Raw genomic sequence first — 14165 nt, 5'->3', positions numbered from 1 at the left:
GGAGCAAATTATTACCGACAGATAGAATTGTTGTTCAGTGCTCTATATCTTCACTCAGTGTATCATTTGAACGTTCACAAACCAGTGAAGGTGCTGTAGCTATAACTGCAGCTACCTAGAATTGGGATTTGTGGCAGTCGAAGCATCTTGATAGCAGTGTGAAACATCATTCACTTTTATTAATTTATTTCCTAGTAGGATTGGGTGAAGTGACAAAATTTGCCAAGGTAGCTATCCCTATAACATCGCTTGTTGTGCTACTAAACCATTGTGGAAAATGGAAATCAATGAGCAGGGCTGCTTCCTGGCAATTTGTACATGATTTTTGCATCAATGTAATGGAGTACCATGATTTGTCCGGTTTTTAATTCATTTTAATTCACTGGAGTAATCAAAATTAACTTTCTCATCTGGTTACTTTATTCATAAACTGTTTCTCAATTGATTTTCCAGAAAACCTAATGCATTATTATTTATATCCACATTGTGATATAAAATTACCCATAGGACTTTATCTAATGGCCAGTATTTATTTTCTAGCAGGGATGCCTCTTTAGGTTTGCATTCTAACACTTTTAGTTCATTAAATATTTGGTCTATCAAATAACGTGCTAGAAATGTCCTCTACTTGCTCCTCTCCCTGTTACTCAGGTGATCAGACAGCTGGGCAGCCAGACTTTGCAATTCCGCATCCTGGCCCTTAGTGCAACTCCAGGAGGAGATGCAAAGGTAAGAACAATATACAGTATCTGTGCCTTAAGATACTTTTTGTCTCTCTGGTCTCATGAGCTCTAAGAAAACAAAAATAAAGAAATCTCAATTTAATTATTCCCAAATCTGATTCCACCATCCCTCTCTTACTCCATCCCTGCAGTCGGTGCAGTCGGTAATCTCAAATTTGCTCATATCCCACATTGAGCTACGTTCAGAAGAAAGCCCAGACATCCGGGCCCATTCCCATCAGCGCAGCGTGGAGAAAGTGGTGGTTCCTCTGGGAGAGGCCCTTTCTGCTCACCAGGCACGCTACCTGCAGGTAGGCCCATGCAGTGATGCATCATATTAGGCAAAACACCTTTACACCTTTATTTTTTCCTACAAATTAACACCTGACGTAACAGTAAGAGTTTAGGGTATTTGAAAAAGGTCACATTTCATACAAAGCCAAGCACCAAGAATGGATTTCTTCCTTGCTGAGATCAAAATGTTAATTGATATTTGAGACTTTATTGTCCATGATGTTTTCACTACAAAATTAATATCAATGATAAATACACAAACACACAAGCTGTCAAGTAAATTCAAACTTAAACAAAACTTAGTTTTATATTCAAACTGCCCCCCGTTGGATTGTATTTGGTTTGGCTTTGTCATTATATAGAGCATGTGGCATTTGTTTTTCAAGTGCTTTGCTACCATCTTGTGGTTAGTGCTTGCTTTCTCCTGTTGTTAAAAAATCCTCAGCCGTAATCCTTTTCTCTGCATCACACGTCTTTCCTCTCGCTGTTTGGTTCTCACTGGGTCAGTAATTATTGAATGGATTGATTTGTCTTGAAAGCAACATCCTGTTACACTTGGTGGTCTGGCTTTCAGTGTTGATAGACTTTCTGGAATACTGACGGACCCAACAGGCTCTGTCCTTTGGGGGTTGGTTCACTGCTGTGTATGCTGTACTGTAAATGTGCAGCTACACTTCATCTGTGTCAGCAGGGTGGACAGCCGGAATGTAACACCTGCATTTGAAAGTTTAGACCTGTTGTATATTAGCTCTTTTAGGTCTTCTTCCTCTTTTCTTCCCTCATTTCTGATTCTTCTTGGATTGTTTGTAATAATAGTCAGAGCTTTCCCTTTTTATTCTTTGTGACTTTAGCTTTCATTTTTCACCTTCTCTTCATCTTACCTCCCGACTGGAAGGTGTCTGCAACCTGCTTTTTAAACTCCATGTCCCATGGCCGTCCCTTAATTTGACCAGACAGCACAAAAAATAGAGATAATTCTGTAATGGGGTGTAAAATGACCATTACTGCAGTTATACAGGTGGAATTTAACGATTGTTGGGCAAATCAGAAAAATGAACCAGTCATGCAGACAGGTTCTTTGGGGTTAGTTGTGTTTTTCTCGCAGTTTTTGGCCCATTTTGTTTCACCGCCATTATACAGAGACCAGTGTTCGTCCATATAACGACTAAAGTAGCCTCCTCTTTTCTCATGCTTCAGTATTGTGATTTTGATGGAGCTTGGATGGCGGTTTTACAGACAATGCGGGTAATTTCAGTGAGCAACTAGGCCACTGGGTCCAAGCCAGTGCTGAGATATCCATCATAAAGTCCACACAGTGTGTTGTGTTGTTATGGAAACTGATTGTGTAATTAAGGGCATAAGTTTTATTGGTATTACATTTAAATGAAAAATAACTTGTACGGAAGGAACCTGTACTTTCAGAAAAACAATTTCATGTACTAACACAGCTTCAATTTTTGTGTAGTTTTTCATTTTTATTAGAATATTCTGTAATATGTATTTATTTTTTTCAGACTGCTAATCATGAGAATTATGAGTGTTTCCTCTTGTTTTCTTGCAGTATCTCCGTCAGACACAGTATACAGTGTGCTGTATTGTGCAATGAGCACTACTGTAGTGTTATTGTGTTTCTGTGTGTGTCCCTCTTGTGAGAGGTCATCAAGTTACTGTGCTTCAGTAACTCTGCATTAGATCGTCTTGTGAAATGGGTTATGCTACATGTCTCAGAACAAAGTAGGGTGTGACCCCTTTTGTTTGCCACATTTGATCCCATAAACAGGAATCCCTTCAGGGATTTTCTGTAGTAAATTGGTACAGACAGATGAGTGTGAAACAAAACCTACTGTGCTTGTTGTGGTACTGCTTTGAATGCTGAGTATGACGCTGAAGCTGCTTAGTTGTTGCATTAGTAGGAATATAAATTATGAACTATATTCCACATTAAAAAACTTTGGGGGATTTCATTAAGAGCCTTTAAAGGCTTTTAACCTTTTTCAGGTTCAGATTGAGATTGGATGCATACTCAAGAATTAGAGAGGAAATCAATCAAGTTTACTTTCAAAATGTATAGGTTTATCCTGAGCCCCTTATACCATTTTAATGAAGATCATTTATTCAAAGACTTTTCTGCAGTAGTACACACAGAATTGTGTATAACGTGTGTTTTGCGTAAATGTGCCAAATAAAACCAGGCAACACTGTAGATTTCAAAAGACAGGAGACAAGCACATTTTTATTGAACAAAGAAAACCACAGTAGCTCTTGTTGTTGTTGCACTTGAATTTTTACAGTACAGCACATTTTTGCAAAACACTAAAAAAAACAAACAAAAAAAAAAAGCAAAAATAAATGAAAACAAATTAAACCTCACACTTGATGTTCCCATATAACCAGGCTCTTAAAGGGAAACCAAACCTAAACGTATCATGGCTTTGTAAGTGCTGACACAATACAGTTGTCATAGAATATCATACCAACTCTTCAATCATTAAATGCAAAATATGTTATTTGGTTTTGGATGTCTTGATGTAAACCAAGGTGCTTGACTTTAAGACTGGGCAACCTTCCCAACCCAATAATAAACTTTTAACTGTCAATTTTATTTACATTTTTTTCGTGGATTAAATGAGATGAAACCAATTTTCTCGAATTTGAGCTGAATTTAACTGAATTTTACACACATTTAATGGGCCTCAACAACTGCTTCCCTAAGCACTTCATAGGATGCCCCCATCCTGGTAAAAATGCTCACACAGTGATGATTTCGCTAGTTCACTTCTAATTTTATTTCACTGGCATCCAAGCAGTTAATGTACATTTCCAAAGCAGAAACATTACTACATTACTGTGAACTCTAGGTGTACCTGGTTTGATGCTTTTCTGTTTCTGTTGCATTGCATTGAATAGGTTTTATTTTAAAATATAGTGAAGATAAACATACATACTTCTTTCACTCTGACTTTATAGACTCCTCTTAGATTGGTGATAGAACATTAAAAACAATTTTAGCTAAAACAGAATTTGACTTTTGTCTATTTAAGAAAAAAAAAAGTAATCACAGTAAAGATATTCTCTGTGCTCTGTTTTTCTTGGTTGCATTGTCACTACTCAGCAGCAGTGGTATTTGCAATACAGTAGTGAATGCAAACTCACTGACACAGAGTAGTAAGTAGAAAGAGCATGAGAAAGAGGTACATTGGTAAGTATTCCTGTGTGTGAATGCGGCTTGAAATATGAGGAATGAATTGACTTCATTACATCATTTTCTTAAGAGAAAAGAATGTACACTATATATAAGTACTTTATGATTGTCATTCAGCAGTAAATCAGTGAGTTTTTCAGCATTGGTACGTAGAAGTGTGACATTTCTTTTCACCCTCTGCCTGTTGCTGTACATTCATGCACAAACACAAATTAACATGTTACATTTATGCGTTTGTTTTCTAAATTATTGTCACCTATTGTGTTGAGCTTATTTATGACTGAAGCCACCAGTTCTGGTCTGGACGTTGTTTATCAGGTTGTGTTGCATGCTGCCCCCAACCCACAATACCTGCGACTGAACACACCCTTACATTGGGTTAGGTTAGTAGCCCAGAAATTGTGATAACTGGGTTGTTGATTGTTGGTTAATATCTGATCTGGTAAATATTGCACTCATTGTTAAAACAAAATATGCAGTGTGACTGTTATCGCATAGACTTGTAGTGAAACCTGTAGTGAATTATGTAGTTCAGAGATTCAGAACAAAATAAAACAAACAAACAAACAAACAAAAAAAAGCCGATCAATAGTGACAGAGTTGAAATCATCTCAGCAAACTAAAGAATGGCAGAGGAACTAATTTTTTTTCTGTTGTGCATTGACCTTCACCACACATGACAAGACATTGAACCTGTGCAACAAATAGAAAAGGAGGACAATAAGGCTGCATGTCCAAGGGGAGCCTGTCTCTGCTGTGGAAAAGACAGGCTGTTGCATGTTTCTGACAGCAATCAATGGTCATTGTGTTCACGGGGTGCTAAGAGTTAAAACTATTTCAACTTTAACAAGAGAGCACTGTGCCTAAGAAAGGTTTGAGTCATCTCAGTGTAAGAGCAGGAGATGAAAGCTACCTTTCACCTTAGCATCTGGCTTGTGTTCACGAAAGTATGGCAGTGGTTTAGTTATGTTCTTATGGGTGAATTGAGGATGTATCTAAATGAACATGAGGGGTAGAGTCACTGAGGGTAGAGCTGAGTTTTTGTTTTGTTTTTTATTATCAAGACCCAACTGCTCTGGAGTGTGCTAGGCTGATGGTCGTTTCAGGTAAAGGTGGTGACTAAAAAGGATGATGCACCTGAGGCTGTAGCTGAGCTGGGGCAGTGTTAAGGGAGTCTTTATGAGGCTTAAAGGTCACAGATAGGAGGATGCCGCTTAATCCCCTAATCCCTCAGTGTCGCTCTAGGAACCAGATCTCATTCTGACGGTTGTTGTGAGCAGGGTTGGTGTAGCCGGCCACGATGAACGAGTCGTTGACGCACACATCAGGGGAGTCTAGCAGCTCTGCCATGGCATTGATCTGGTTAATGATGGTCACTTCATTGGTGGGACCAGTGAAGGCCCTGGAAGCAGGGAAAAAACAACAACAAGCCAACCATTCATTCTGGCCCCACTGATAACCGATTCACAAATTGATAACCGATTCACAAATTTATGATATCTCTGAGTACTAATGGGCAGGTAGTTAAGTTAGAATAGTAGAAACTTGTCATATTTATTTTATTCTCTACTGACCTTGTGTATACAATAGTGGAGGGCCAGTTCTCTATGACGATATCGCTGTCAGAAGGTTGTGGGGGCTGGGCCTGATGCTCGGTAGGAAGGTAGTACGCCACGGTGACATCATTGGAGACTACAGAATGGTTCTCATCTGTGCGTATCACTGTCACGATGGGGAGTGTCATGCCCAAGTAGTCACCTGGATGACCAAAACGTCAGCTGTCATTATTACATGTCGGGCTGGCTTGAAAAATTATTAGTTTGGAGATGATCATCAGCAAATTAAATAGGAGGACAAGGCCTCAAAAGGCCAGACCCTGATTGCATGAATGGTCCCTTGCTCGTGGACTCACCTAAAGAGTTCTGCTGGCAGATGTATCTCATTATCCTCATAAAACCATAACAGATGCTCTGTTCGTAAGTGTCCTCACGCATTGTTATACAAGCCCAGCGACCCTTCTCGTAGTGGCGTTTCTCATAGAGCAGCTCCCCACACTGCAAAAGTACAGATGACGAAAGACATGAGAGAGAGAATTATAACCTTATGGATACTGTGTTAAATTGAATTAAGTATCCTTATGAAACAGATTTTTTGTAAGATTTTTAAGTGGAGAATGGCACTGAAAATGCCAGCAAATGTTCTAACTTTTGGGAAGTTAATCACTAATCACTGCTACTTGCAATTAAAATCATTCAAGAGATACAGTGTTTCGGCTTTTTGAGCATACGCAGGAAGTGACATGCCGTATGTGACAATTTTCCCACAGATTTACAATGCCTCTATTGGACAAAATGAATTTCACAAGTGAGGTGGCGTAATGTGAATATGGATGGTTCATTTGTGATTTTGATCCCGTATTAATCAGATAAATCAGTAAGTTTTACATACTGCCAATAAATATCCTGGTGTCTTTTACTTACTATTGAATACCCTGAAAATTTTACTTCAGGTTAAAACAGTCCTGTTTGATTGATATCTTTCAACTTTTCTGATAAATATTTATATACAATAGGTGTGTACATAAATCGATGATGAAAATAAGCTGAAGTCTTAAAGTATATTGGTATGTGATGTGGTTTTATTTGGACATTGTCTATGCACTGTGACCACTGCAGCTCTGGTATATGACCCACTGTTTCAGGTCTGCTTGCTGTCAACGTGCTTTCCTTTTACAAGGCACTGAAACCTGCTCTAAGAATAGAGCGCCATGATTGTCCTTTGTTTAACCGGGGTGTCCAGCCAAGTTTTAATGAACTAATTAACTCAAGTTAAACCAATTAGCCCTCTTTATTTATACAGTCCCCTAAAGAGTTTAAAAGGCTTATTGTATTGACATGATTATCTTGTCGAAAATAAATAGCTGACCCATTATCACACAGAGGATCTCTATGCATTCGTAGACTGACAGAGATGTTGGTAACGTCCTCAGTCTTCTGTTTATCACGAGGCCTGATCTATTTGATGTTCTTCTATGTGCATTACGAGGTGTTAAAGTTTATAGAGATGCTATTAAGTGTGTCTCAGTATTATAAAACCAATTTTTTATTGGTTAGAACAATAAAATGAAGGTTGTTATGCAGGCATCATAATCTGTACACAAAAAAATGTTAATGTACAGGAAACTTCTGACCAAAAATGAACCAACAACCAGATAAATCAAATTTAACTGGAATGGCAGAAAAAAGGGGCTCTAGAATAGTCTGTTCCTCCAAATGAAATATTTAATCTCATCATGAAGTTATTTATGTATCCTTGTTGATTCATATAATGCAGTTGACTTTATCAGCTACTCAATTTCAGACATTTTGCATTGCATGAGCTTCTTGTATCCAGCAGTTGACTGTTCTAGTAGTCCTGTCAGGATGATTAAGATTTTCAACTGCTGCTCTTTAAAGATTGGGTTGTAATGCAAGGACTTAATTTGCAGATCTAGTCCCAGGTGCAGACAGTTTTCTCTACATTAAACTAGGTCTTTGCTAACTGAGCTTTTCCCTTTTCATATAGAACATGACTATGTGTGAAATGAGTTACACAGGCTGAGGGTGTATAAATCATTTGTCTTGGTTAAAGTAGTAAAAGTCAGGTAGATACCTTCTCTTTGCGTGCAAGGAGAGTGAAAGGGACATATTCTCTAGAGCTGCGCCCTTGGTTGTTGCTGGTTAGCTGCTGAATAGGTTCTGCCATATCTGTCAACAGATAGATAAACAGTACTTGGTCAGTTTAAACCATCGTCCAAAAATAAAGTATTGTGGACATGAACAAAAACATTGTCATAAGAGCAAACCAATACTCTACTCCTTTGTTTTTTTTTTTCTTTATGTGTTTACTGATGTCACGGTATATTTAAGTTTGACAAGGACAGCCAAAACCATTTCTTTCGAAATCAGATGCCAACTTTGGCTGCCTCTAAGTTAAAAGAATGAAAGTTGTTTTTTTGACATTCACAAAATGCAATTATGCCTCTTTTGTTGGTACTGTGTGTTTTGGGTCTGCATGTTAAGACCATTAAAATACATTAAAGAGGCTATGTGCAACCTCTCCTATGATTTTCACATACTTAAAGTATACATACAGTGCATATACTTCCATATAACTTTATTCCACTCACATCATATGTACACTTGTAGTCTCCTCTCTCTAATCTATATAAAACATCCTCACTTCCAGTAATCTGCTGGCATGTTGCTAGTTTGTGTGAGAAAAGGCAATGAGCGGAACACTATTCCAGGATGTCGCCGAGAGTAATGTTTATTAGAGCTGATGGAGAGAACACAGACTAAAGGTGCCTGAGGCCAGGTCTAAACTGGCATTAACAGAGAGGCAGTATTAGTTTTACTGTATTTTATGTATCTCCCTTATTGAGCTGTGACTTAAAGAGCGGCTTTTCTCCAACCAAAGGAATTCAAACCTGTTAGAGATCCTTTTATTACACTTTTATTATTATAACTTAGCCGCAGCTGCTTATAATGAATGTAATGTGGACCCTACTGCATAATACTACAGGATGACCATAGAGGCAACTCATCCACATACATGCGTCAAACATTAACAGCATAAACAAAAAAAACCCTCTTACCACGTCATAATAAATAACAGCATCATGTTCCATTGTTGAACCGTCAAATACAAGGCACTCAATTTGAACCCAATTTAATCACATTCTGTCAATCAATACCTTGGAGGACATTTGGGTCAGAGGAATCCGTGGTATTTTGGTGATCAATCATTTGACAAAACGAAAGCTGAGGGTTCGTGTGTACACAAGTGCGTACATCTAAACTCATTTAGCAGGAACTCGTGAAATCAAGGTTACAGTGTAAACCATTGATTAAGGGAGATGAACGTTTGCATATGTGTGTCTTCCATGAGAGTGACAAGGAAGTAAAGAAAAGAAACCGCAGCTTTAAGCACTGCGTGGTTATCCACACATGCAGGCACATAGCGCACGCACACACAAGCTAACTCACTTTATGGCATCACCTCCAGAGCCGCTCAGTGCTGACGCAGAACAATTGACACGCCCAGGCAACGCATGCACTTTTTTTGTACCTGGGATTTCTAATCAATACAAGCCCGTGTGGTCACATCCCCCTTCAGTCTGTTTAAATAGGAACAATGTTTTAATAAATTTCATTAACAGTAACAGATACAGATTTTGTACACAATGTGAAAAGAATACCGTTTGCATCTAATCTTAGAAAGATCACTGAAATAAAAGGATTTATGCAAAAATATATACTAGAGCAGATGTTTAGTCAAACAACAGCAAACCCCGAAGTAGGGCTGGAGTTCAATACTCCATAATAAGTGGTGAGTATGTGTTCTATTTGTGGCTTTTCTTATGCGTACTTTAGCACTTTAACAGGTGTGTAGAAATACAAACTTATGTAAGAACTATTGCAGTACTGTCAATAAACACATGTATGTCAACTTTAAATACATCATTAGGTAGAGCTCCATACAGTAACTAAAATGGTTTGAACTTGACAAGACTAAGGCCTGTTGTGGTTTTACATTACATGTCTGTTGATTGACTCCATACTTTCACAACCACTGCAGGGTGCTGAATGGCATGTAATATTAACACTTGCTTACAGTGGCACCCATCATGATAAAACAGCAAAACCACTGTGTACTGGTGGGAACAGGCCAAATACACATGCTAACATTGTTTTCAATTACTCTGTTTCAAACAGACTGACAAAATGGAAAAATGTCAGCGTTGTTACAACAATTTACTATGATAGAAAGATTAGCATGCAATTAAGTAGGGTCTGTGTTATTTGGCATGAGGATACTGCTGTTTACTTTATAGTTTCTTGGGTGTGCTAAGGCAATTATTACTGTCAATATTTATGAAGAGAGACTAAGACAAGGTCAGTTTTGTTCATTAAGTGTTCATTTGGTGTTCACTGAAGTGAAATTTAAAAAAAAAAAATGGCCATTTGAGAGCGCTTCACCCTAAATTTTTGAAGCAATAAATTCCATCCTTTATAAAGCCACATCAGTTGATGATATCAGCTCCTTTGACCTCCTTTTATAGTGAGCCACTGTGCATATCCATTGCAAATAATATAATCTTTGTTTCCAGAAAAGACCTTTACTGAGACAGCATGAAAAATCATACAGTCTGTAAAGGACTTTCATACAGTATCAGTAGTTTGTACTGTAAGAATCGAAGATACACAAAAAAAAAAGTATAGATGGGTTTTAAGTGCCCTAAATTTGTGTTTACAGCCATCTAGTTTGCTGTATGCCACATTGACATTTACTGCCATGGATACCATATAAACAATGTGGGTGGTATCTCTCTGGCTTTTTTTTTTTTAAAGGTACTTTACTGTAAAAACAATTAGTCAGTAGCTTCAGTGGGATTACACTTGTAGCATTAATAGCTCTTACTGCCCAAAGCACTCAGTAGCTTGCTGCATTTCTGCATGACGAACTGAACAACAACCTCACCCCACTCCATCTGACTCCATCCCAGTTAAAGCAAAGGAGTTTACTGTGGCCTTGGCCTGTGTCCTGAGCTACAGTATTGTAGTGTAGGATTTGGCAGCTACAACCTCAGTACCAGGGCAGACAAGGTAGATAATCCCCCCCTGAGTCAGAAAGCCCCAGCAAGTGATTTTGTACTAAGTCCTCAATTAGTGCTCTGGTCTGAGGCCAGAGGGACAAAGATGTGACAGTGTGTGTTACTGAATTCTCATTGGGCACTCACAGAGTTAGACGACAGACAACCTTACCAGGTGGTGTCAATTTGACAATGGGTCAATGGGTCCATTGTCCAGGTCTGTGTATCCAAGACCTGTGATTGTCAGTGACTTGGAAGCTTCCAGAGTTCAAAACCATTGCTGTTGCTGTCTCCAGCTGTGCACAATGTCTAGACTTCTATAGTAAAATCTGACTCCTTAAGGTAGAAGTCGACAAAATCGATCATTGATTGAAGACACAGAAAAAGTAAAAATTAATTCAGGTACTTTTGCAGTATATTAGTAGAAAAAAATTAGCTTAGAAAATGTTGGAATAGTAATAGACGTTGTAGACCAACCCATGGCGATATCAGTGACTCAAATCAGTTCTTTTGTCCCCTTCTATTAAGTGGTTTCACAACAAACATTTATAATAACAATGCGCTTGTTCTTTTAAAGCAAAGTAACCACTTCAAATTAAACACAAAGACTTTAAATGGGAAATACACAATACAGGCCATTTTAAAACATTCAGTGGTTCAGGGGCTGCACAGCAGTTCAACTTTGAGCAGTCCTGACCACATTCCACTTAACTTGCAAACATATTACACATGGGCACAGACATACAAACGCATGGACATATGGAGCTACACACCACCATCTTTGTCACAGGGGTCGGTGCATAGCATACCAGAGGCTAAATTTCTTTGTATTCCTTAGTGATCCCTGTGCCCATCCACCAGAATGGGTAGATCAGGCAAAGTAATAAGACTGCTCCACCTTCCTAGTTTTTTCTAAATTGTCCACACTGCAGTATTCAAATCTGAGAAGGTTATAATGTTCTAAGGGCAACCATTAACCTTTAAAGTTACAAATCCAATCAATTCAAAACAACAAAGACCTCATGCCATGCTACCTGTGAAGCTGCAGCCATAGACTGAAGTAAACAAAACAGAACCTGTCATCATGGGAAGGTGATCATCTCCAATCTTTCAGTCATCTTAAGACCAATGGTGTTATTGTACTATGCTAAGCTCAGACAGTGGCAATATAAAAGTGTTAATACAGTCGTGTAAACATTTGATTTTGTTTTTACACCCGTGTAACCCCATCGAGTTACTATTGTGTCAGAATATACAGTAGTGTCAACTCAAAGGCAGGAAAAAACATCTCACCTGCTTAATTAACATATGACGCCCAGTGTTTATCACAGCCTATCTAATTTGTTAGATATTATTTGCATTTTTCATCAAAACAAAGCAGCCTTTCATCTGATGCGGCCGTCAACAGTGTGTTCACTGCAATAATGTGCTTTTTTTTTTCTTGCGCTCATTCAATGAATTCAATATTCCATACTGCAGTAAATATGTGAGACCTACAAACAATGTTAAACCATACACTTAATGAGATGCAATATGCCTGACAAAAAAGCAGACATCGTGGTAATGCCTAGTAATAAATTGCTAAATGTTTTTGCTTTCTTTTTCTCAGGCACTTTGAATTCGTCACAAAATACCATTCATCTTCTATTGAGTTTGTTAACTGCTAAACACCACAGTCTCTAGTATTAATATGCTATTAGCCATACTATTACTGCTTTAGTAATTATACAATACTTCTATAGCAATAACACTACCACATTATTATAAAGTCTGTGATATTGTACTGTTATATTGAAATTTTTTAACTTACTAGCTATTATATGTCTGATAACAACACAATTAGCTATTTTTACCGACTGGATTTGAGCGAAAGCTGTGCCTTACAAACCCCATCTTCTTGCAAAAGCGTTAAGCATAACAGTGGTTTTTCTCAGTTGTTTCTCCTCAAAGGGCCTCAAAAAGTATATGCAATTGACAAGAGACCCCATTTTCATACAGTGGGCCAAACAAACACATCTGCAACATCTTTGTTGTGGTAGAAATTTGGAACTACCAATACAAAGACTAATTACAAGCTCTGTAAACTAAGACAACATATAGCATTTATAGTATATAGTAATTCTTTTATTGTACAGACATCCAGCAATTCAAATAATGGAGGAACTTAACTATTTCTCATCTTTCTGTGACCCACCAGAAATCCCTCCAGGGACGAATAACAGTTTTCCCCTTTAAATTACAACCTGTCCGCATGATAGGAGTTTAACCTTTTTGACTGTGCGCGCCAGAGTTTGGCCTTGCATTTAATGCTTTCATGACAATACGGCTGAATAAAGTTAAAACACATGAGATGTCTTAAGGGCTGGGGATGTGTTGTCCTGGCTGGAACTGGTTTAAGTATGTCTGGTACGGGAAACTAGGTCAATGTACACGTTGGTATGGCTTGAGGAAGTTGAGCCCAAGCACCTTAACTTAAGTCGAACGCGTTGTTAGTTGTTGTTTTTACTTGTCTGTACACCTCGTGTGAAGGCTAATATCCCAAAGAGGAAGGCTCGGACAAAAACATTAGTTCTTTGTTAGTTAGCTAAGCAAAATAACTATGTCGTAGGTTTTCTCGACATTTAGGGTTGTTTTTTTTTACCTTGAGAAACTTCCACTTGGTGTCCCCTGGCTACGTCCTGCCAGTAATGCAACAGTCGGTTCGGGTCTTCCTCCTCCTCCATGGTCTCTCCTTCCTCTTCCAGGCTGCCGTTGCCCGAGTCTGACAGCTGGTCTTCCGAAAAAGACTCCAGGTCCTCCAGTGTGATCATCCCGTGTCGGTCGGGGCCGCTGCCGTCTCCGCCGCCACCGGCGCCGCCGCCGCCATTCATCTGGCAGCCGCCTCGGTCCATTTCTGTTCCTAAGACTAGCACCTAACGAGGAAAAGCACCTCAAAGGGTTGACTTTAGATAAGAAAAGCTACAATTACTCATGAATCGTCGCTTTACTCTTTTTTTTCGGACCCCGGTGAGACAACCGTTACTTTCTGGTCAACAAACCAAACACTAGGAAGCTTTTCTCGACGCATTTAGCCATATTTACATTCGCTGTACTATATCTGACTTAAACGAGCCATACTCCTTTGCTCGGTGTACTTTTTATTCGCTTAAAAACATGAAAGAAGTCGTCTCCCTCGCCTGTGCGGAACAGCGTGACGCCTGCCTCGTCGTATCCGGAGGTGAATGCGATGTTTATAGGAGATGATGGCAGCCCACGTGACCCCCACACACACACACACACACACACACACACTCTTCTGGTTATTATTTCCGAA

General features: G+C 38.8%; 2 protein-coding genes across 2 annotated transcripts in view; one reads left to right on the top strand and one right to left on the bottom strand.

Annotated features, from left to right (window-relative positions):
- fancm (FA complementation group M) overlaps window positions 1-14165 on the top strand; it is a 40385-nt gene that overhangs the window by 1241 nt on the left and 24979 nt on the right. Inside the window, exons 3-4 of the mRNA XM_040137099.1 lie at window positions 652-729; window positions 875-1033. Of these exons, the coding sequence (XP_039993033.1) occupies window positions 652-729; window positions 875-1033 (237 nt within the window). The remainder of the gene's footprint in view (window positions 1-651; window positions 730-874; window positions 1034-14165) is intronic.
- soul3 (heme-binding protein soul3) lies at window positions 3236-14057 on the bottom strand. The gene is made up of 5 exons (XM_040137102.1): window positions 13494-14057; window positions 7870-7964; window positions 6131-6272; window positions 5793-5976; window positions 3236-5620 (listed from the first exon to the last, which is right to left on the bottom strand). The coding sequence occupies exons 1-5, from the start codon at window positions 13741-13743 to the stop codon at window positions 5449-5451; spliced, it is 843 nt and encodes a 280-aa protein (XP_039993036.1). The 5' UTR covers window positions 13744-14057; the 3' UTR covers window positions 3236-5448.

Source organism: Xiphias gladius, chromosome 10 (assembly GCF_016859285.1).
Source record: "Xiphias gladius isolate SHS-SW01 ecotype Sanya breed wild chromosome 10, ASM1685928v1, whole genome shotgun sequence".
Taxonomy (NCBI): Eukaryota; Metazoa; Chordata; class Actinopteri; order Istiophoriformes; family Xiphiidae; genus Xiphias; species Xiphias gladius.
Note: the sequence above shows the minus strand (reverse complement) of the source record. Positions and strands in the feature narration are given on the sequence as shown.